Source organism: Molothrus ater, chromosome 4 (genome assembly GCF_012460135.2).
Source record: "Molothrus ater isolate BHLD 08-10-18 breed brown headed cowbird chromosome 4, BPBGC_Mater_1.1, whole genome shotgun sequence".
In the NCBI taxonomy this organism is placed as follows: domain Eukaryota; kingdom Metazoa; phylum Chordata; class Aves; order Passeriformes; family Icteridae; genus Molothrus; species Molothrus ater.
This window is the reverse complement of record NC_050481.2, coordinates 47,125,918-47,151,469: the sequence shown is the minus strand read 5'-3', so window position 1 is coordinate 47,151,469 and position 25,552 is coordinate 47,125,918. Positions and strand designations below refer to the sequence as shown.

At 38.1% G+C, this 25,552-nt stretch overlaps 1 protein-coding gene across 5 annotated transcripts in view; it reads left to right on the top strand.

The window, feature by feature from the left end:
• The window catches only part of GABRB1 (gamma-aminobutyric acid type A receptor subunit beta1), a 102,513-nt gene that overhangs the window by 61,640 nt on the left and 15,321 nt on the right, over positions 1–25,552 (top strand). For all 5 annotated transcript variants that reach the window (XR_004980109.2, XR_004980108.2, XR_004980107.2 and 2 more), the window contains one exon: positions 17,000–17,082. Coding sequence is in view for 2 of the 5 variants with exons in the window: in XM_036382112.2 (XP_036238005.1) it covers positions 17,000–17,082 (83 nt within the window). In the remaining 3 variants the exon portion in view is untranslated. The remainder of the gene's footprint in view (positions 1–16,999; positions 17,083–25,552) is intronic.

The window sequence follows — 25,552 nt, the reverse complement described above, 5'->3', positions numbered from 1 at the left end:
AAATTAGTCAGGGTCTTTAACCATATCTCAAGGATGATTTAAATGCTTCCTTTCCCTCATGCCTCCTGTTCCCCAAACAGCTTTTCTGTTTTCAGTCCAGAGTTAATATTTCTGTTCAGGCTCAGCTACGAAATTTTACTGGCTTCTTCTTTAATCAGAAATTGTAACAATCATAACAGCTCTAAATAACCTGTTTGCTTGCACCCAGGTACACAGCAGTTTGTCGTTGTTGCAATGTTCAGCCTCAACAGAGCTGAGGAGAAATAAACCAAGGTTAACCATTCGGCTTTACAGATGAATAAACAAGGGAAGCCTGCACATAATACACTGGAGTGGTTTTAGGTCATGTAACAAAGCATTATCACTTCACTATGTCTCCATTATTGTATTGTTTCTATGATAAACTCAACAATCCCTTTAGCTATTTTTTCCAGTAACTTTCAGCTGTTATGTCCCCACAGTTTAAAGAACAATGTGTGCTATAAACTTGTGGAGACAGAGAATAATCCTAAGCCTTCTGACCTCTAAAATTGGGCATTGTTGTTATGTCTCTTGCTTCAAAAGGCAGGTTTGTTAATTGTTCACAGTAGAAAAAATGTGTAATATTACAAACCAAATAACTCTTTCATCCTTTCACCCAAGAACTACACACACAAACACTTTTAACTCCATGGTAATATTTCCACAGAACTTCATTTCAAATATCCCAGGGAAGTTGAGTGTCAGTGTTGAAGATCATGTTTCTTCTGTTTCTGTCTAGTACTCCTGCCAGCAGCTATTTTCATTTTCTGTAGTATAGCCACCTGCTTCCTAAGAGAAAGGGAAAAATCCCTTTGGGTCAATGTGCAACCTGCAGCACTCTGAGGCTGGTGTATGGGACAGTACCAGCCTGGTGCCAGTACAGCTGGAAAAATACTGGATTATTCTTTTTTTTTCCCCTTACCCATTTTTAACAAGTGATTGGATGCCATTAGCTCTAACAGTTCTGGCACTAGTAGTGTCTCTCATTATTTTTATTCCCTGTTCAGGCAAAATGCTCTGGAAATCTCTCCCAAAGCTCCAAAATCTTAAACCAATACTTCTGTTGCTTCTTTTTCTTCTCCTTTCTCCAGCTTTCCCGAGTAAGATGCTAGACATGTAATGTGTCTTTGAGATATTTAAGGAACCATTAATAATTTATTTTACTGTATTCTGTATTCAGATTCTTATGTCATTATGTCAGGAATGGAAGCTCTGATTTAAATCATCCTTTCCTAGTATTTTATGCCACCTCTTAGTTCTTCTCAGATTTTCACTAGCAGAAAAATGACACCATGTTGCTGTGGAGACTTCTGTTCTTATATCATGACATTGCCTCACAATAAACAACAGCAGAATTTCATGTGTGTTGGAAGGAGCATATCCTTCAGCAGAGTTAGTTGTTGGGAAGTGTAACATACCTCCAGCAATACCTTTGCACAGACTTCTCTCTCTGATGTTCAGACACAGAACTGCCACCTTTGATTAGGGCAATTCTTTATTTCAAGGCAGGGGGACTGAGCATACCATGACAAGGTGTGAAGAGCTGGTTTGGAGCATCTAAAACTTTTGATTTCAGTGAGACCACTCATTTTTATACCGCTACAGCAGAGGATGCCACTTTGCTAGGCACTGCTACAATTGCAAGAGGACAAGGGGAAGAATAATCCTGTCTTCAACATAAGGATTTATTTCACCACTTCTTACACAGAGAAGGTTTTCTGTGGTGCAAACACTGGCAGACAAATTCACTTACCTTTAACCAATTCACAAACAAGAACTGATCCATTTAACATTTGATTTACTAACCATTTATTCATGCAATATCCATGGAAGCAAATCCTAGAGGTGGAATGCAAGAAAAGCTGTATTTCAATGCAGAATGTTTAGTTTTTAGTATGACCTTGAAAATAAATTTAAGTGTAGACTTTTGCTTTTTACTACCTCAATTTTGGCAATATAGCTGAGAGGGTTATTAAAGAAATTTGCTATATAGTTGTTTACATCTTTCATTGCAGTGAAATTTTAATAGTTTTTGGATTGCTTTTAAATTGCCATGTTTTGGGATTGTGGAGTTTTGGCTTTCCTCTAAGCACCTTCATGGATTTCCTTAAAGAGACAGTTATTGAGTCCTTCTGACGACAACCCATCATGGCAACAAGTAGCCTTTTTACACTGGTACTCAATAGATTGTCCTACTTGTGTTACTAAACAGGTCCAGCCAAAAAACAGACTGCAGTTGTTCTAAATGAGAAAAATCCATGTCATCTATATAGTGAAATAAAAAGCTACATTTTATTTCACTACAGAAAAAGAAAATACAGAGAAAATTATAAAGTAGTATTTTTTTAGGTGATAATTTTGAAAATCCTACAAAAAATATTTCTTCCATGCATCAATGGCAAAAGATTTAGCACTGAACATTTTAAGACCCATGAGAATCATTCTGGGACTCCCTTTATATTTTTAGACCCTAAAAATATACAAGAACTTTGCAAACATAAATCAAGCAATTATTCATCATTTCTTCCATTTAATACATAGGGAAGAGGAGGACATACTTCAGGTTGAACTGATCTCTGTAGAGAGTTTATAAAAAAAAAACCAGCAGAAATACACAAATACTAAACATGGACTCAGCTTTAAATATATGAGCATTGGCTCCTGTAATCAGTAGTTGAAGTACATAAACTCCACATGGTGGAGTCACAACTGCCTTCACAGGCCTGAATTTCAAGACAAGCTTTAGATGCTGTAATTGATTGCAGCTATCAAGTACAGCACTTTGAAGAACTAAATAAGCATTTTGTAGTGCAAAGCCCGCTAAGCTTTTTTCAAAGACGACTCAATTGAAGCAGGGTCTAGATCAAATTCAGATTACTGAAATGATATGTCAACTACTTAAGTATATTAATATTTTTAATAACTATTTAATCCCACTAATACTACCAAAAGAACAAATAATGATTAGCCAATATTTAACAAATGTTTAGTTTTAAAGCTGAAAGGAACTGCAGTGTATGGGTTACATATTTTCTAGGCAGCATACCATCTCTTACCATCTTGGTATAAATAGATTTTGGATGATTTTCTTATCCTCTATTTTACAGGCTCTGTTCTGTCTATTAAATCTGGTGTTATAACTGCCAGGACAAAATGACCCCATTTTAAGAGGCAAAATATGTGACAAATAAATTGCTTTAATTTATAAAACCATTAATAAGGAAATCAAGCTGAGCAGACAGAAGGTAGGTACTTCAAATACAATTCATGTTGTTTTGGATTACAAATCTAATTAGTTATGATCTTCCAGGGAAGAATCTAGAAATATCAGAAGTCCTGGACTTACTCAGAGCCTAAAGAAGGAGTCAAAGTTGGACAAAGCAACTTGAAAATCATTCAGCACTTAAAACCTATAGTAGGTAAATGTATGTGGGAGTGACCTACGCAGGAGTCTGAGGTGACAGTGAACTGTTCCTCAGTCTCTGGGTCAGTCATCAGGCAGCTCTGTCTGCAGCCAGAGTGGCTGGTTTCACTGCAGCTGAGGTACCTGCCCCAGGTCAGGGTTACACAGCAGTCAGTCTCCAGCCTCAATACCAGCAACATGTCCCACTGACAGAAACACTGGCTCCAATTATTGAAATGCCATTAGAAAAGCAAACAGCAAACTCCCAGGTACAGCAACAACAGAAAACACCAACACAAAATAAAACCCAAATTACTAAATAAAACACAAGCACACAAATGGAAAAAACACACACAGGTCCTTTCTAGAATCAGATTAATAAGAATATACACTCATTACACCTAGCTTCTCTTTGAAAAAAATAGTTAAAACCAAACCAAAACACATACAAATTACTCATGGTTGCTTATTGCAAAACTAAATGTTTTCCACATATGCAAAGTGTCCAGTTCTTCATATTTACAAGAAAATGCCAAAGACAAATTTTTCCAAGCCACATGCATAACAATAGGCTTGGTTCAACCAGACACCAGTCATCCAAGAAGAAACATGTATGCCCTCTTATACTACCATCAGTCCTATACCTCAGACAGAGGAGTTTATAGTCTGAGAAGATAAGTTCTGTACAATGGGTAATCTTACATCTCCCAGAAACCTGGGGAAGTTTAAACACTTGGAACTTCTCAGGCCTGGGAAGTTTAACTGTCTGATGCTCTGATGCATGCTGCTGATGTCCCTTTTAGCAGAGCCTCTCTAGCAACCTCAGAGAGCATGATCGCAAGCGACTGCAAATGCGGCATTTTTCATAGTCGTTAGATAGATGGATTTGTAAACCATGTGAGACAGTGTGATCAAATGGCTATATTGGAAGCATAAATATACTTCCAGTCCTGTTCCTATTGTATTTGTGTAAATCAAGAACGTGTAAAATAAATCTGGTGTGGAAAACGGAATATTTTGAGGTTTATTAGTAGATATGAGGTGTTTCAAACTTGTTCTCGGGTTTGTTGATAAGCCTTTTTACAAATAAAAGACCAAATGCCTTAAGGCTAGCTATTTTTTAGTAAAATAAGAGCTAAAATTGAGCAGGTTTTTAAAGGCCTAACAGTTACACAGTTAAATTACCTATATGTTTTCAACGCTGCATTCATCAATTTTAAAATCTCCCGGCCAAGGGACAGAAAGAAAAATTGCACAGATTTTATTGTTATGGATTGAGTTCAAATAATGTCCAACCCATTTCCTGTTCTTTTCTTCTGTCAGAAACCATATGTGGAGTACACCTTTGGAGTCCAATTTAAAAAAAAAAAATCTCATTTTCTATTTTATTAGTCCTGAACTACTCTGCAAGAAATATTTCCATACTTGAATAAGAGGTGCTGAAGAAATACTTTCCAGAAATCTCTAGTCATATTTTCATACGGAAAGTGGAGAGAGAATAAAAGATTGTCAGAGTATTTCCTAAGAAATATTCCATTGATCCCAGCTGGCATAATTTCAAATACATTTGGCTAGTGGCTTACTTGTCTTGTTACAATGTCTCCAGCTGTTGAGTCTTTCCCTGAAAGAAGTAAATGGAAAAGCTATAAAATTAGGACTTTTAAATTTTTGGCAGGATTCTAGAAAGCTATCGCAATATTTAATTTTTAAAATTATTTCTTTATCTGAGACTGATAACTCTGCTCTTTATATAATTTGATAACACAGGGTATACATTTAACCCATCTACAGAGAATTACTGAAGTGCATGAGCACTCAAAGATATCTCTCAGGCTTATCAGAATTAAACATAAACTGGCAGAAGACCTGTATCAGCAGATTTTTAAAACCCCTAAGGCAACAATTTCAACTTTTCACCATTTATCTACTTTTGGATGCAAGGGAAAGCAATTCCCACTGAAAGACTTCAAGATGAGCAAAAAGAGTTCAGCAAGTAAAACCTGCTTTAAGTAAAAGGCTTAAAAAGAAGAAAAAAAGACTACTCTAAGGAGTAATTTAACTCAAATTCTTGAAAGTTTTAAAATACATGTTATCATCCAAGTGTGGGCACCAAGTGTGTATTAAGACTGCTACAGATTTTGTGTTACCTGGGAGCCCCCTGCTGGGACTCTGTCGAGAGAAAATGAGAAAAGAGAAGGGTTTTGTTTTGAAGGTGTGTCACAGATGTTTCAGTAATATTTAATTATGCTATATATGGTATGTTAATGCAACCTTATTTAATTTCTCATAAGCAATCACTAAAAATGAGAACTCTGCACAGCAGATGCATATACTTAGTATTAGTTAAATGCTCAAAATACTTTAAAATACCCCTTATTCTCAGAATTCATGATGATTATTCAAATGGGCAGCCTATCTGCTGAATATAAGGAATTCAAACTGATGGGTGATCTGTGTTGTTATCGTTAAAGAACATATAAACAGAATTAGCTTTATTCCATTTGATTAACACATGCACCAAAAAAAAGAAAAAAAAGCCTGAAAATGCAGACATTTCAGGACTGCAAGAAGAGTAAAATACCAAAAATAATTTTGTCTAACCCAACAAATTTCAGGCTAAGTACGTGTTAGAACAATTGCTGTAACTCACAGATCATCAGTATTTCCTTTCCTGAAAAGCTCATCTAAAATATTTCAACCCATCCTGTATTCACTACCTCCTCCATTCTGCAGGTACAGCCATTCAGAGCTCTGTGTAATTAAACTGCCTGGGTTATAAACAGCAGCCTCTTCCACAAGTATTTTGTACCCATATAATTTAACTCTTGTGGCTGTGGATGATACAGACATAAAGCTTACTTTCCAGATTAATCTTTGAGGATATTTTGTAGGTCTCCCTATAAGCTGGAAAAGTTTCCTCAAAGGCAATGGAAGTTTCTATCTTTTGTGAGCATTGAGATGATGGCTGTTTGATATATGTGTATGAGCTTTCACTCACTAGTGATCTTTTATTCCATTTTTAATTCCTTTTTTTCTGTTACTTCCTAATGGCAAAATGTCAGGCTTATGTTTAAGATGCCAGTGAAAATATCAAAGCATTTTCTTAAGAAAAAATCAAAGGCCTGCATGCTCACAAGATTATAAGTAAATCTGCCTGAATACTGCACAGTGCTGTTCAGGACTTTCTGCTTTCACAGGGAATAACTCAATCTTCTGCTATACTCAGTCACCTGTAGGAAATTTTATCAGTATAAGCAAATTATTTCCTAAATTGAAGAGCTATTAGCATACTCAAAGAGAAAGTCGTGGCCATAGCAAGAGGAGTTTAAAGATCAAAGGAAAAAACTTATCGCAGTTCTCCTCAGCGTGCCAGGTATGCACTTACTCTGTGTAAAGGTAACAATAAGTAAAATGTATATGTAAATATTTTCCCTTCCAAAGCATCTTTAAATTAGATGCAGGAAGAATGTATGAAACTAGTAGAAGATGCAATATATGAATTTTAAAATGCAACATTTCCAAACCCATTTTTAAACCCTTCTCCTATAAACGTTTCGAACTCCATCCTTGGATACAAAATAAGGTGTTCATTGAAGGAAAAGAAATCATTCTGGGAAACCACTGGACACTAAACCTTAGCAGTAATATGACTAGACTTGAGAATAATAGTAAAAAACGTTCAGGATGGAAAGTATAGGGATGAGAGTTTCAAAACCCTACAGGCTGACACAATGCCTTTCATACTTTTTTCCATTTTTATTAGTTTATCTTAATGAAAGAATGCCCATGTAATTTTTTGTGACTTACAGCATCAAAACAGTTCAGGGAAGAACTTCTGAACTATGAAATTCAACAGAAAATATGACACAGTAGTCAAGTAGCAATGCCATACTGTATTTTCCTCTTGTCCTGTGAGAAGCATAAAGAAAAAAAAAATTAAAATTACCAAACTACCTCTTGGGACTCAAGAAGCCATGCAACATAGAAAGGTTATGATGAAACAACACAAAGTGAGAATTTAACACCATAAACAACCTAGTTTTTATCTAAAAATTCTCCTTAACTACTCAGATAACAAAAGCAGAAAAGCTGGTCTGTTTTATAAGCTTCAGTCTTAATTCAGTATTTTAACATTATGGTAAAGAGTATCTCTGTCAACTAAGGAGACTTTTTCTGTCCTTATAAACCTTGCATAAATAAAGGCACAGTAGCATTAGAAAGAGTCTATTGTACTGTGCTCTTAAAGCTAAAGATAGAAGAGACAGGCGCGGCGACAGATACTGACTGTGAGGAATTACACATCAACTACTTGAAGAAATCAAATGCAGATGAGTTGCTAGGAGAGAACAAAAGCCTGCAGAGTCTGAGCCTGCAGAATATCAACGATCACAGAATCACAGAATATTCTGAGTTGGAAGGGACCCACAAAGATCATCAAAGTCCAACTCCTGGCCCTGCACAGGACAACCCCAAAAATCACACCCTGTGCCTGAGAGCACTGTCCAAATGCTCCTTGAACTCTCAGGCTTGCTGCTCTGAGATTACTCAAGACATGAGGAAAAAAGCCTCTGTTCCCCCCTGCCCCCTCCCCCCCAAAAAAAAAAACCCAAACAAAAAACCCAAACAAACTAAAACCAACCAAACAAACCTGAAACCAAACATGAAACAATACCAAAAAAACAAACCTGAAACCACCAGCTGTTTTGCCCAAGCACATCCTGAAGCCTTCCAAACCGGGCTGCATATGGAAGATATTGCCTTGTTTCTGCTCCTGCCAAAGAGAGCAAGTGTATGTTGGTGTCTAATTTGGTTTTATTTTGAAATAAGCAACAACACAACAACCAAACCAAAAGGTGACCATACCAGATGACACTAACATCACTGCTGCCATCTAGCAGACTTGTATTCTCTCCTGAGCAGGATGTTTTGGTCAGTGGATATTATCTGCCCCTTTCTGGCATTTAGTCACTTTTAGAAGGTTTGCATACATTGAAAAAGTTACAGATTTATCAACTTTTTTTCTTTCTTTTTTTATTCAAACCAGATTGAAAAACAGTCATTTTACTTTATTTCTCTCTTGAACCTTTCTTTATGCTAATCACTTCCCATCAGGCTTGCTCTTTTTCTTTTTATCTTGCAACATACTTGCACTGTCAAACTAAATTACTATTTGCAGTAAATTTCAGCTCCAAATCTAAGGCACTTTTTATTGAAGTATCTTGGTTGCCCTGGTATGGTTATAGGCCTCTTGGGATTTATATTGTAAAATTTATTTTCATGGGTTTATAGCTTTGCAGTAAAAATCCTCATTGCACTGAAATTTGGCTTAGAAGCATCAAATACACAGCTTTTTTTTTAATATTTAAAAGGTTTTATGCTGTAAAATTGTAGTGATTTTTTTATTATTATTCTTGATATTTACAAACGTCTTCATTCTTCCACCATTCATCTTCACTCTACTCTGAACTATTTCTGATGCACTACATTGAACAGAATAATGGTCTTACATTATCTTTAAAAAGTACATATCTGGCTTAAGGTTTTGATTTTAGGAGGTTCTAATTCAGTCAGAGCAACATGTTTTCTCACAGACCTTATGTCTCACCACCTCTCTCCTCATCTCCTCCATGTACGAGCTCTCCCTTTCCCAGTGCCTCCTATTGCCACTGCTCTGCTGGACCTTCAGGTTCTCCCCTTGGAAAAGGCAGAAGCCAGCAAGTCAGCTTGTCTGAATTTTGGGTAATTTCCCCACCCCATCCCTATTCGTGATAGTCCTAAGCAGCTATTTAACTGTCTAACTATGTAGCTGAAGCAGAGTTCTGGCAGCTGAAAGACTATTCATTAAGGGTTTAAGCAAAAAATTGATGAATTTACTGACAATTACTTGGAGTGTTGAAGTAAATCTCCCAAGACAATGGAAATGTGATGTTCTCTTCCCCAAAATATTTTCATGCCCACAGCACTCTTATTGAAAATTAAGTAACCTTTGATATACTCTTACTTTGCACTGACTGTAGAAGTCAATGTGTTCTGTGAAAAAAATACGGGGGGAAAAAAGTGACCTAAGCTCTGGCAGCAAATCTTTTTAAACCACTGCCAAGCAGGACATAAAATACAAAAGCACAGTGTTCCCATAAGCATCCAGTAGCACCTGCCCAACACAATTGATAACACTTATTTGCATTCAGAAGTGAGGTTAAAGGTGGGAATTATACCACCAGCTTACATTTTACAATAAAAATCAGAGTAAGGAACAGAGAATTCTGCTTGAAGACATCACTTGCCGCAGGCAGTTCTTGGGCAGTATTGTCCTATAGATCACAACACCATTATCACAGGGTGCTGCATCTGAAAGCCTTCATCACAAAACACATATGCCCCAAGTTCTGTAAGAGATTTCTGAACCTGGAATACCCAAAGAAAGATCAGCAGTGACCTTTTCCAGTAAACAACCCTTCATAATTCAAACAAACAGACTAACAAAACCAAACCAAAACAAAAAAAAAACCAAAACCAAAACAAAACAAAACAAAAAAAGCAAAAAACAAAAACAAAAAAACAAACAAACAAAAAAACCCCAAAAAACAAACAAACAAACAAAAAAAAAAACCAAAAAAAAAAGGAAGAAAATACAATGTGTAAGGGGGCAGGGAAGAATAAACAGCAAATGGATAACAAGTTTCAAATTCATAGTCAGTTCAGTCTAGCAGAAGAGGATTTGACCATTGCATAGCTTTGTAGGGACAAAGCAGGTGTGATAAACTGGTGCCTGGGTCATGTTAAAGAATACTAATTGAAGCAAAGTGAAATGACCACAACAGCAAGACCCGGCACGTACTTACTCCGATCAGCACATCCTGCATTAGACTCAGTAACTGTTTGGGCATATAAAAATACAGTCACAAACCATTCTTTCCTCAGTGGGTGTCACACTGTGCTCTGTGGCTTGCCCCTGCCTGAGACTGAATGGATACCTCAGGATTAGGCTCTGCTGCTGAGACAGACAGGGAACATTCTTTAAGAACAGAATTTTGACTCTTCCAGGACTTCTGTCTCAGACAAAGCTCAGGCAGTTTACCGGCAGTTCACTGGTGGTGAATATTCCCACTGACATGGGAATAACAAAATTCATTGTATGGGGGCACTGCCTTCATCAGTTCTTCATCATCATTACTCCCTTCTGATATGGTGCTATTTAACTATCTTTAGGGCCCAGCATGGACCCCAACTGATGAGCTGATTCAAGAACAATAGTCAGTTCAGGCAAATTCTGCCTCATCTGTCTTGGCTGCTGTTGAGTTGATATAACCAGGGGGAAATAAGAATGGGATAAGGAGTGTCTCAGAGGACCTACAGGACAACAGGGCAGCCCAGGCAGACAGCTCAGTAGCTTTTGGGGAGGGCATATCAGAATGGAAAGAGCAATAAGAGCAGTCATGTTTTCATTAAGATGTTATTTTTTTAGCATTCTTATTTCGAGCCAATGCAGTTGATTGATTTGACATCCTGCAGATTAACTTTTCATGCCTGTCTTTTGCTTGAAAACAGACATTTGTACTTACACCTCGGAGAAAACCGAGTATTCCTCCTCTACATTTGACAAGTCTATTCACTCTCAGGAATGTTACTAGCTACATAGGGAAAGAAAAAACCCAGAATGATTCTTCCAGGTCTCAGCACAAATCCATGACCATCACTATGCTACAGCACTAGTCAGTGCTACTATTAGTTATTTCTTCTTCTAGTTTTTTCAATAGTTTGTTGTGGTTTTGTTGGGTGGTGTTGTCACTGACCACTGCAGCTCATTTTACCTTAAAAGCAATATTTCAGCCCTTGAAAGACATAGCAAAATTTTACCATGTGTGCCCCTTTCTGGCTGCAGCTACACTAGCTCAGGTCCTTGATACCAGAGGCAAATGACGTTATCGCTGAGCTGCTCACATTTCATTCAAGGTTCAACGTGGGCAGCTAAAGGGACAAAGATGAAGGAGAGGCAAACCAAGCAAACACTGCCAAGTTCAGGATGTTGAGAAAATACAGCAGAAAGCCCACAGTCTGACCCGTTTTTCCCTGCCTAATCTTTGTGCAACTTAAGTATAACAGGTCACTTTACCCAATATTGTTAAGGTCTTTGAGCTGTGTATTTCTCTTTACACATCTTCCTCAAGGTCCTTTTTTTTTTTGTCATGATTATTCAACTGTACTATTTCTCTGAGCAAGATCAAAAGGAAATGTGTGTTGTACTTTTTAAGCTAAATCATACAAAAGCTTTCTTTACAAACTTGAGTGTTATCTCAAAGTATGCAGTCTGCAGCAGTGACCTAGCAGTTGACAGCTTGTCACCCTAGAGCCACAAATATATATCCTACTGGGAAAATTAGCTAAAATATAATAGTTTTCTAATTAAAAAAAAGTTTTCACATGCTAATGTACTCATATCTAAAACTAAGGATCTAATATTACAAATTTTTTCTCAGCTTCTAATGAGATCTGTGAAAGCATTACTCTTTAATCACCTTTTGGCTCTTGACAGTTTTACTAATACTCATATCTCCTTTTTTTTAAATATAGTTTAATAGACTTTATTGGAATGTGACCAGACAAGCAACACACAGGCTGTTGAACACAGATTTCCTGAGTTCACACAACATTATATCAAATACCCAGCACCAAACCAATAATGCTGATGCTCAATGTAGACTCTGCAAGTAGGCTGCTCCAGGCAGTAGAAGTTGGGCACATTTCCAGGTGCAGAGATGACATTTCTCCCAGGGTCAAGCACTCAGGCTGTGCTTGGAAATGTATGGTGTCAGCAGGTATGACAATTGTAAACCTTGTACATGGCTTGGACAGAGAAAAAATTTGCAGATTACATGTAATTTTATTTCTGCCTTCCTCTATTGCTTCAATAACTCTCCTTACAAGACATCCCCACTCAAACATCAAGATTCTTCCAGTTTCAGAAAAATTAAACCAGTTACACCAGGGATACAGATCTGGGTTCTGATGTTCCTAGGGGACTAAATTCCCTGATACCAGTAAAGTTAAATTAACACTGATTTAATAAAAGCAATTTTTTACCTGGAATATGTAAGTCTACTTCCAGCACGTACTAGAGCCCTAGCACCTACAGTGGTTAAGAGAAGCATGTTTCTTCTTTATTTGATTTGAAGATTTCATTTAGCTTTTAAGGAAAAGAAATTAGTCCATCCCAGTTCATATCCTCATGTACATTTATAATTTATGCTCTGTTGACTGACAGAAAAAGAACAAACATATTAAAACTTAATACTTGACCTCCAAATGAAGGAAACATTTGCATTGTTTAGCTCTCATCATCTTCACATTTAATTATTATTGTTATCTTAAATATTGCATCTATTTCTTGTCCAAGAATTGAGGATCAGCTTTTTGACAGCATATTGAGGAAATTATCTACTGAACCATAAATCTACTTCCTCTGTTTATTCTGTACTTACTTTAACTGCTCATTGATGATTTAACTCAAAATACTAAGCTTTAACATTTGTTCCTACAAAACCTGCTGCTCTGCAGGGAAATCTCTGACAGTATTATTTAAGGAAGTCAGTTTTGCAAATACTGGACATCAGTGGGTTTTTTTTTTTTCATTTAATCTTATATTTAGCAAAAAAATAACTTGACTATACAGTAAGGATAAGATATTCAGAGAGCAAGGCATCAAAGTAAAAGCTAAGCATTGGATCAAATAACTTGAACCCCAAGCCACAATTTCAAAAAATTAAATCAGTTGATTTTGCTTTTATGCAAATTCTATTTATCTTGCCTGTTGCCAGTTCAGACTTCATTCCATCTCAGAATGTCTGGGTACTGACATGAGTGAAATTAAGTAGCATAATGAAATATCTCCACCTAACTGCTTGTCTTCTTTGCATAATCCCATTTTTAGCATTTGCAGCCAAATTATTCTAAAGAATGTAAGGACAGTAGAATAAAAGACACTGTACAAACAAAATAAATTAGCCCCAACACCTGAACTTAAAATGTATTTTAAGAATGGAAAGCCTGGAAGAAACACATCCTACTTTGAGATATATAAATAGTTCTGCTTCAAGTGTAGGATTAATCCTCCACTTAAGCATGTACAGAGCCTCATGATATTCTGCCATTGCCACAAACTTGTGCTGAGGGCCTTTCAGGTCTAATCCTCTTGAACACAGATTTATTGGAGCTTTGCCCTATGCTCAGAATATTGCAATCTTCTTCCTGCCATTACACCCCTGTGTTCTGCATTTGAATATCTTTATTTTTAAGCTTCTGATGCATGTTCAAGCCATCAGTTACTTCCTCCACCCAGAGAGAGTACAACCACTAACAGGTCTGGGATTTATTTACTCTATTTATAATAAAATACTTGATTTTATTTTCATCAAGACAACAATTACTATGGTTTCATCTGGGTTTAATTTATCTGCTTAAATAAGTTTTGTGGTTATGCAGAGCATAATGCCATTAACAATTTTACACAGCTGAGCTCTATCAAGAGTGGGAAACATGCTTGAAAGGCAGATTTATGAACTACAGGTAATGAAGGTTGCTGAATCCTGAAGCACTCCTGCAATTACATGTAGCTATTTTCATGGGAACTTAAGATTTCCAATAAAATTTAAGCACCTCCAACTTTAGGAGGGACCATATTGTGTTGGCAGGCTGGTGGAGAAGACAGTATAGTTGTCAGAATTACAATGTCAGGGGAAAAGATTATGTAGAATATTTAAATTTTAGATACAAACAGTTGTATTAATTACTACTTCACTATCAATTTGCATTGATGATGTAAAGAATAGCTAATTGCTGTTGCTTATGTAACTTATGTAAAATACACAAAGCTGCAGAAGTCAGTAGTACAGATACCCTGCCATTAGGAATAACTGGTCATTCAAACTCTGGTTATCACAAATGAGTGGTTAGGATGACTCAAAAACCATTGTCAAATATATTAGCAAAAGAAGGTTTAATATAAATTTGTACAGCTTCACAAAGTGCTATAGAAAGGTTTGGTCTGTTACTTACTACACAGAAGAAGCATAGCTATGAAAATTGGATTAGAATCAGTTTAGAATTTGCACAGAGACCAGGAAGAAAAAAGTGTAAGGGTGCAGAAGAGGGTGCATGACTCGTTATAGATCCAGGATGGCAACATTCATGCTATACTTGCCATAGTGTGTTTCAATCACTTCACACACACAAACATCTACAGACACAATGTCTGTGTCTAAATAAATTTACAAAGATATACCTGTTAAAAATTACCCTCAAATCCAATGAAATACTCATATTAAATACCTTGTAATTTCTCTGTGGGTGAGACTTGAGCCTTGAGAGGGAGTGGGAGTGTCAGTGTGGGTCCCACTGTGAGTTTTCTGTCCAGCAAGTATAGCAAAGCTCAAAGAGGTGTCCCTCTAAGAGAGAGGTGCATCCACTGCAGTCCAGAAGAGCTCAAAGGGCAGCTCTTAGAAGAGCTGCTTAGAGGGTCACAAAATGCTTGGCTTTAGTCATTAGTGAGTTTCTATCCTGGCTGCAATCCAAGCTGGTAATTACTGGAGTTCTTAAAAACGATGCTACGGCTCCACTCAGGCTCAATTCAGGTAAATAATGTTCCAAGGCTGTCAGAGGATGCCTGAGTATCTCTTGTTCCTCTCCCTGGGGAGGCAGCAGAAGTCCCTGGTACAGAAAGTGCCACCCCCACCTTCGCCATGCAAGAATTTGTGGCACGGTCAAGGTACACTTCACCACTCAACTCATTGCCCAAAAGCCAAGCCAAGTTGGAGTCCCTGGGATCACAGAGTAGCCTGAGGAGGTGGCAGGGGGAGTGCTGCCTCACCACAGTAGCACTCTGTTCAGAAAACACTCTGGTGATACACGTGAACTAAATTACCATAAAGGCCAATTTATTAATGGGGAACAAAACATTTCCCTATGGAACCTTCATTAAAAGCATTTAACTGTGACTAATGTTAGCATATTGTTATGTGTGATCTTAAGTGTTATTAAGCAGGTGTCTGACAAATGAGTGTCTTCTCAGTGCCTCTCAGTGAAGTGTAATTGATACATGGCTAATCTAAATGAGGTCCTACTGCAGCTGAAGACCTTTTTCTGGCAAATACATTTCTATGGCAAATGCATGTTCTATGGCACATGCATTTCTATTTAATGTGACAAAGTCAGCCTGAAAAAAAGTATAAATGTACCATTTTCATGGTACTTTACACAGTATTCCAGAGTCATTTCATGGGCTGGTTCTTATGGGTTTTGTAGAGTTAGTAAATGTTGAAGCATGTCACAGTAATAAAGCATGTGGCATTATTTTCCTTTTTAATTTCTGACAGTTCAGTGACAGCAGGGATTATCACCCCAATACAGCATGTAAGTGTGCTTGACTTTCAGCACATCAAAATTAAAATCTCAAAATGTGCTCCTCTGGTATTCATTAACATGGAACTGGAACAACAGGACCAAAACCAGATCAAGAAAAGAGGTTATCTACCTTTATCTGGTATAAATCTTTGGAGAGAGAAGGAGAGAGACCAATAAAATTAGAAGCCAAGTTTGCCCATTCACAACTTCAGAGGTTTTATAAGCATTTAAGAACCCATCTATCACAAAAAAAAAAAAAAAAAGCAAATGAAGGTGATAACTCACTTTTGTGAGTTAGAAAACACTGATCTAATTGTCTTTCTCAAAGGGAGCTTTAAAATTTGATCCCCATCTTCATGAAGTCATTTAACCTTCCTCCCACACAGTCACAGACTTATCAGCAAATATTTTTTTAGATGTTCTTGTGATTTATGGTCTAACAAGGGAGAGGAACTACCTTGCAAAAAGTCTTAGGCTATGGAGAATACCTTTAGGGACCAAATATCAACTCACATGCCCTCTAGAAGAAGTAAGGATCTGAAACATCCAGCCTGCAATCAGTTACTCTCAGTATTCATGAAGTAACCACTGTATGATGTTATATTTCACTAGTGTTTGATTGCCTCATGCCATATTTAAGAGGTAATGTACAATTATCATAGTTAATGATAAACTGATTATGAAAGCATAAAAATAATGAATGAGATATTATCAGGTATTCCACTGCATGGATGAAAATACACCTGCCTATCAGACAAAACAGCAGTAAGTGACAACGAAATGGAAAAAGAAAGATATCATCAATATGAGATACAAATAAAACAATTTGCTAAACAATTTGAAGATGTCTCAATTTAGAACATTTAAGAAAAGATGTCCAAGTAGAAATCTCACTGAATGTCCTTCAAAACACTGTACACTTTTACACAGAAACTTTTGAGTCAAAATCCTCTCTACAATATTCAGCATACAGTTTTATGCTTTAAGCTGTAACCAGTATTCTGTGCTGCATAAATTAATCATGCTTTACAAGCTCTATAAAGACTGCATGCCAGGAATCCAAGCAGATACCATTCTGTATTTAAACAAACACAAAATCCATTATAGAAAATCTTGCCATCTCAAACAAGCAAAATGTGGTTTCAAGTCTCATTAAGTTTTTTCACCCTCCTCTTACAGGATCACAACAACAGCTGCTTGCATGATGGATCTACGCAGATATCCTCTGGATGAACAAAACTGCACACTAGAAATTGAAAGTTGTAAGTCAACGGAGGGAAGGGGTTGGCGAAATGACAGCTGAGAATTGAACCACATTCACAGATGAGGCAAAACAGGAGCAAGTTGTTCAAATACTATGGGTTCAGTGAGCTTGCATGCTGAACATACTAAATATATTTCTGTAATACACAAGCTAAATGTGTTTCATTCACAATACTGGTTGATCCAAGCTTGTAAGATGCCTTTCAAAATCTCTTGACAAGGAAAGGAGGTGGGTATTGTTTGAAGATTAGCTCAGAGGACAGCAGTCAAGCACTGTCCATCTTCAGTGCCTAAGCACTGCTGAACCCAGATTAATTACTTCACCTTAGCACATTCATCTCTAACATCAAGATTGACATCTGTCCCATGTGGTTCTGGCAGGATTGATCAATTGCTGTTACCAAATCATTTGGAGGTTATAGAAAGAAATAATTTGATCCTTCAGCACCAAGGTTAATGAGAGCTTTGTCACTGTCTTCCATGAGCATAGGAACACAGCGTGCATTTACAAATTTTTGTTATTGTCTCTTTATTTTCTGATGGTAGCTGTTAGAGAAGTGCCTGTGAAGGTTTTTGAAAATAATCTTCATTATTCTGGCCATGTAGCTTCCCTTTTCTGTGTTTTCCATCATGCTACTGATCCCCCCAGTCACTTTCTGCTTGTTCAAAACTCAGTCCAAGTGTCACAATCCACCACTTTACAGTTGCTTGGTAAGATGTATGGTTGTCTTCCCATACTTGGGCTTTGCAGTCCCTTGCCTATTTATGGCACAAAACAATTTTCTTCCTTGCTGCTGCTTGGCTCATCTTCTGCCTTAAACTTATTAAGGTATGTAATGGATGCATTTGGAGAATGAGTCAAGTCTTGAGTTTCAAAATATAGTGCATGACACTTCTCCTCAGTCACTTTTCCACCTGATTAGCAGAGGAAATTGATATATATACAATACCGCAGCAACCAAAATGGGTGACAATAATGAAGTTACCTTCATACTGAACACATACCTAGTTTATTTGTTGGGAGGTAGTTGATTTGAAGTCCCCAGCTCAATCATGACTGAAGATGATGAAAGTAGGTAAGCATTTATCAGCTAGCATATATCAGCCCAAATAATGAAATTAGAGTGACACTTTACTGGTTTGTACCTCTCTTTTCACAAGCTTTCACATAAATGAAGATTTGTAGGGATAAATGTTCTCAGTGAGAATGGATTTAGTACTGCCACTGAGACCTTATCAAGAATCAAAATTAGCATCAGATGGAATAAGTAATTAAAATGCTAACCCAACCAGGGATGAGAGAATACTATGTTATTCATGTGGCCAGTCACACATGCCCAAAAGAAAATTGCTTTTCAGACCTTTTGAACACTTGTATAAATAAGTCATGTCTCCAGAGATACATATGTTGATATGTTAAGACTTGTTGAGCTGATCACAATTTGCAACAGGTCAAAATTGGAGAGTCAATTTCTTCTCATGAGTATTTAGGTCAGTTCTACTAACAACAGAATGATTTTCCAAAAGCACAGATGTGCTTACCTGCTACTGGAAGCCCAAAGTAGTAGATGTATCAGGGGCACTGGTGTCTTTGACAATTTTCCACCTAAACATACCTTCTAATGCACCACAGTTCTTCTAATCTATGTGTCTAAAATACTTGAAAATTATGGAACATATGTCCTGGGGTGGCCTAAACCAGGACATCATATTTGGAAGAATGCAGTTCTGAAGGCCAAGCTGCCAGCTTCTTTCTTAGGCATTTGAGTACAAGTAAGCCACTTGTCCAGAGTATCTGCACTCAGTAGTACCAACTAATCGCCTTGAGAGTAATGAGGGGACAGAATGAAAAAAGGTGAATAAAAAGGTGATAACCATGACCATGGCTTCTCTGCTCATGCCATGTGTTAGGCATGTGCCATTTGCTTCCATGACACAACCAGTTGATAAGACTCCCACCCTCAAGCTCTCCTTCCAGCTCCTGCATCGCCCTTCAGCTACTGAGTTTGTGTTCTGTTTTTATTGTGCCAGTGTAGAATGTCCACAGAGCTAGGTTAAAAATGAAACTGTTCATATATTTTGGTTAAAAAATATCTCTTTGATAGAAAGGCTTATCCACCACAATTTTGGGACAGACAGGAATTCAATAAACCCCAGGACAGAACTATTCCTTAAGTAAAATGGGCAAGGAAGGTTGTTGTCACTAAGCAAGTCTTTAAATCACTAAGCAAGTCTGCAATAGCGAGCACCATTTCTCACCACTAGACAGATACTGTGCAGTATGTGCACTGCCAAACCATTTTCAAAGCACTGGAAAGTGGGCTTGTTCATTTGTATACTGTGCACAGTTTTGTGGCTTAACCCATGTGGCACCAGCTTCCAGAGCAGTACTTTGTACTCTGAGAGCTGCAGGACTTCCTTCATTCCCAAAGGTTGGCAGGCAAGTGGTTTCTCAGAGAGTCTGAGGGTGCTTCCCCATTTCCAGAACAAGCAAGCTGGAGACACATTTTCCCCTCCAAAACCTGAATGCTCCCCAATGCATCTACAACAGCTGTGCAGTACTGCCACAGAGCACCAATGCTGAAGCACACACAACCTGTCTCTCTTTTGGGTTCTCATGAGTTTTTAAGGGTGACTTACTCCTGCCACAGAAGAAGCATGTTCCAGAGGAGCCAGGAAGTCCCACAGATTGATTTGTCAAAGAATAGATGAACATTGCACTGCTTGTGAGCAGAAAGGCACTGACTCATTTCACCTCGTAGGGATGCTGTGGTAATTAGCCAGACAGTCCCTGAAAACCTAAAGTGATAAGAATTTTTCCTTAATAATACTTAACAGTGAGTAATTTTAGGCATTGCAAATAGCAGCAAAACAGCTGTGTGACACAGGAATGGAAAAGAGCACAAGAAACCAAATGCTGCACTATTATCAAACCTCTCCAGCAGCGCAGCAAAGGCATGGATAATGCATGCCTATATTGAGCCAGCAGATTATTTTCATGAAAAAATTGCATTTCCAGCTTTCCTAAAGCTATCTTACAGGACTGCAGAAGCTATGTATGCATGGCTGACAAAAAGAGAAATGTATACATTTAGGAGGGGAGCATTTTGGCTGCATATGTTCTTTCACATGCATTTTTCACAGCTTCACCCAACCAGTTCAACTTATTCCAAATTCTGCAGTGGAAGATGGTGAGACCATATCAGACATTTTGCACCTGTTCCAGTGTCTAATACCACAATGGCCACTGGAAACTTCTGTGTACAGACTCAAGGGATTTTATAACTGGACCTGCTTCATCAGTGGAGCTGGGATCTGTAACAATCCATTTCTCACAGATTAGCATGTACTGGGAAAGAGGAGATTTAATATTTGGCTGGAGGTTACACAGACTGCTTGGCACTCTCACATGAGCTCTGATGGATGTCAGTTTGGCCATTTAAGATGTTAAATCCCCCAGCTGTTAGTTCTGCTGTATCAGGTAGCCTTTGGCAAGGGCTACAACTGCGATGGCAGTTCAGAACCCAGTGCCTTGGCACAAGTCCACTGTTCCTGGCAGCAGCCACAACAGGCTCTGGACTGGCATGGGTGCAGACACACAGCTGATAAAGGAGCAAGCAGAAGGAGGAGGCAAACAACCAGGGATGGCAGCATCAAAATGCTACAATTAAATCACCCAGACATTGTCTGTCAGAGACTTCTGAGTGCATACAGCTGCCCCACTCTAGCATCCTTCTTTACAAGTACAAGTGCTAACCTCACTGCACTACTTAGAGTGTAAGACAGAATACTGTTATTGTTTTAATATTCTTTGTCCCTCTGAGGTTGCCAGTAGCACAGTAGCAGCGGATCTTGTGGAGTAAGCTTGCACCTGGCTTTCACTCATCTGAAAAAAAATGTGTGCTGACAGCATCACTCTTACAATAAATTAAATCCCCATTTGGGGTTTTACTTACAGCATCTCACAAACTTCAGTGAAATGTGTTTCCCTGTCACAAGAGACGGAGGGACCAGCTGTGCTCTAGTTTGGCAAAGTTATTTACTTATTGGCAAGCTATGTGTTTTACAACAGGTCTGAGCTGATTATCAAAACTGTCCCTTTGGAATCAAAAATCTGTGTCTCTATGACAACAGTTAGTGCTGCAGCAGGATTCAGGGATCAACACTGCAACACTGAACTGTGCATCAGCCTTGTCAGCAGCACCCTTAGAAACCACTTGAATGGGTGAACTGAACAGGCCCACAGAAACCTGAGCAGAGACACTTGGGGAAAAGAGGAAGATTTATTCAGTTGGCTACAGTATAAGAAATGGCAATTCTGTTTCAATTCCATTGTTTTATGGCTGTCCCTTCTTCATATGGAAATAGATCTAATACTAAATATACGTAAGGCTTCTATGAAAGCACAACCAACTTAGAGTGATATTAAAGTAAATCAATAAAATGCTCCACTTGAACCTCTACATAGTTTGTTGCCAGGAAAAAAACAACTGAGTTCATACCTAAACATTCATTATCACCTTTGTTGGCACAGAGCCGGCTGAGGGAATGAGATTTGAACAGATTTATCACAGATCTCTGCTTGAGACAAGATTGCATTGATCCAGGGTATGACTGCATTTGAACAACCAAGGATGTAAGAACTTACACCTCAAACAAATAGGGATTTTTTTTAGAGATGAAAAACCTGTCTTAAATCCAAGCTTTCCCATACAGCTTTTCCTTTGCTTGTCTGCAGGCACCAGATTTATTCACCAGTAATTTATTCATGCCTAGCAATAAAAATTCACTAATGAATATTGCTGTTCTCATACCTGAGGCAGCAAGAGCTTTGAGCTGGATCCACTTATATATTGTCCCTAAAGTATCCAAAACCACTAAAAGGGCATCTGATCTCATCCTGCTTCTCACCAAGCATATCAAATTGGTTCCACAGAAAGCATAATTTCTCCTTTCTCAAAGGAGCTTGCTGCTCAGAGTATTCTAAAAGCCAGTTGCAAGGCCCCTTCCCAATTAAAAAAAAAAAAGTCTGGAAAGAGGATGAACCCAATTACTTTTTTAAGAGCTTCTATTTCTCATGTTCCTTAAGAGTACAGCCCCCCCAGTACCAGTTGCTTTGGTTTTTCACATCTGTAAATGAAGAGCTTCTCTCACTCACTCTCCTGCCAGACTGCCCCTGCTCTCCCATGAGACCTGTCAGCCATAAACCTGTTCTCTGGAATGTGTTGCTTCCCATGGGTCCTGTAAACCCCAGGTAAAAAAACCCCTCATTTTCTCCACTTTGACTTGTCTCTGGTTGTTACAGCATAACACTTGGAATAAAAAATTTCTTCTGCTTCTGGCCAATTTCTTTAAGTGTTCTAAAATACATATTCAGCTTTAAATTTTTTCCAAACTTGGTGGACTAAGAGGAGCAAGATAGAGGTTCCAAAACTCATATCATTCAAACAGTGCAATGCAATGCAAACTGTCTGAATGAAAAAGTCAGAAGGGTTCCTGCCTGCCCATCTTCTCTTGATGTGCCAGCTGTAAGTGATAGGATGTTCTTAGCATGTCATCCTATTGACATCTTTCCCAACTCACCAGTGTGCAGGTGGGTCTCCATCCATGCCTGCTGTACTCCCATTGCTGCCTGTGCTCTGACATGCACAAATCACCTTATTTCACAAAGACTCTGCCCCTGGATCAAATGCCATGGTCAAGCTCCCACAAAGCCTAACAAAGGAATAGGCAACAGCAGGACACAGAAAAGCACATTTTATCACAGCATACTCAGAAAACAAGCAAGACAGTACCATACAAAACACCCCAGCAAGAGCAGAGCAGGAATGGAGATCAGCACAAAAGGCTGCCAAGTTATCCCATATACTGCCCAGTGGGATAGCAGAATGACTACTCTCTGGGCAACACATTTTGCAATTTGAAAATCACTTTATAATTTATTAAGGCATTTAGATAATAAAGCCTAGGTTACTCCATCTACCCTATGCAGAATATACATACTGAGCTGGTATCATTGCAAATGCACTCTCAGAAGGATCGCCCGTGGAGACTCTGCATGCACACAACAATCTGTGGATCCACATTAACTTCTGACATGCCATCCTTCTGAGCTGCAGAGAACATGCTGGCAGCAAAACAAGAGAGATTTTAAAGTTACAGCATGAGCATCCACAGCAGTCAATTTAAACATCACAGGAACAGAAAGACTAGCACAGAGCTGTGAAGCTGAGCAAGTTGTTTTTTAGATACTTTGAGAGGCAGATTCACAAATAGCTTGTTGATATTGAAACTGAGAAATTAGCCAAGTAGGACTGCATGCTTCCTTTTTTTTTTCCACATCAAAAGTTAAAATGTATTTTTGGCTCAGTTTGTGTCATTCCTTACCACTCATCTTTTAAGTCAGCCACTGAGCCAAAATAATTCATTCTTCACAGCACACTAGTGTTAAGCCACAGTGACTGCTCTGTTTCCACACTTTGGAAATATTTCTTTCCCCAGAGGACTATAAATCAGTTATGTTACTTTCAGAATGTATTTTTACACTGCACACAAATTTACAAGTTACTCATATGCAGATAGTTTAGTCTATATGACTTTCACATTTTATTTTCAAAAAGATGGATAGCTTGTCTTTATATGGATGCATAGATTTTAATAGCAAATATTTGGCATTCAACAATTCCAGAACATGAGCATATGAAATTAGCAAAGCTTGGACTGTCTTAAGCACTTTTTAATTACACACAGAGGAATGCAAAGTTATTTTCACCAACTGCTCTTCTTGTTTAGTGTCATCTCAGTAATCTCAGAAGTCCCAATATGTGACCCAGAGTGTCCCCTGGTGACCACAGAGGACAGGAAAGCTGGAGCTGAGTCACTTCCCAGCACAACCTCATCAAGTCTCAGTCTTCAGCCTCTGAGACTTTTCAGGCCAGGGCAACAGCAAAAGGAAAAGCTTAGCTTGCTTTAAAAAAAATTAAAGATTCATTTGGAGGAAGGGCTGACTTCTCCAGAAGCAGCTGTGCTCTTAGATGAATCTGTGTTTCTGCAGTCAGAGCTGAAGGAAAAATAATCTTTGCACCTGGTAATATAACAATCTTGGAAGAGCCGGTATACTGTGCTTTGAGACAATACAGTTGTTCTAGAATGGCACAGTAGAATGGCACAGCCATAAGTATTCTTTATATATTTCAAGACAAGGTGTCTTCTGCCAAGGTGTGAATTGCTGTATAGAAGAAAAAAAACCCAGAACAAACTGGAGGATTCTGGTATTCATGGATTTGCTTCAGTTTGTGAAAATGAAATCTTTCCCCCAATGCATCTGTATTTACAGATATTATAAATCTTGAGAAATTATCTGCTCAGTGCCTATCCCTTCTCTGTCTTGATCTATATGTATGGTTTCTTGACACTGCAGTAATACAAATAACAAAACACAATGCCTCCAATCTCAGTGGGAAGATGACTTATCTTAAAATTATCCTAAAGCTTATCTTAAAACGCCAAGTACAGTGGACTTGTACTTGGTTCCATGTCGGACAATACTTTTTTTTGAGCTAGAGATGGAGCAACTGAGAGGTGTTTTAAAAACTTTTGTTTCATTTCTAGTCTCATGAGAAGGGTGAGACAAATTCTTTCTACAAATCCATTTCCCACATTCCTACATTTACCTCTCTGAAAAACTTTAGCACCTGCATTAAATAATTAAAATTTTAAAAGGGTTTTCACTGTCTTAGGTGGGAACACAATATTGCACAGAAATATGTGTACTTGTATAAGACATGCTGGCATAGGTAAGAAACATACAATGTCCTGATTCATCTCCAGTCTGAGTCCTGGAAAGCAGAGACCCTACTGCCTTAAAGATGAGCAGGTTTTGGCCTGACCCACTAGAGCACCAACCAGGTGGTCCTGGATTTCAAATGCCTTTTTCACCAAGTACAACAGCGGTATCTAAAGTTGGGCGAGTCTGCCTGGCAACAAAATGAGAGCACTTAGAAGTAGATCTTAATTAGTCAAATGAAGTAAGTGCTCAAAGGCAAGATGTGTTTACAATATGAGCAGACAAAACTGTGTACCATGCAATATTGACTGAACTAAATTAATTGAATGCTAAGCAGCTGAACCTCTGTTGCTAATGTTTACATAATGTGCTTATAAATAGTGTTGTTCCCTTTTTAACTTTGTAAAGCAACTCAAGTCAGAAAAAAACTTCTAGGATTATGGCTCAGACTGTGAGAGTCATCTATTGTACAGCAGCTCAAATGAGGAAAAAAAAGAGGAAGAAAGAAACTGGTGGGGTTGAAAAAAAGATTTGCATTGGACTTACAAATTCTATATCAAATGTGCTCCTGACAGCACAGCACGCAAGTTGCCTTTGTCAGATTTGTGTGAAGGTGTGGAAGTCCTTTGAGTGAGCAAACAAGGTGAAGGATTGCATGAGGCTTTCAGGAGAGGGCAGGTCTC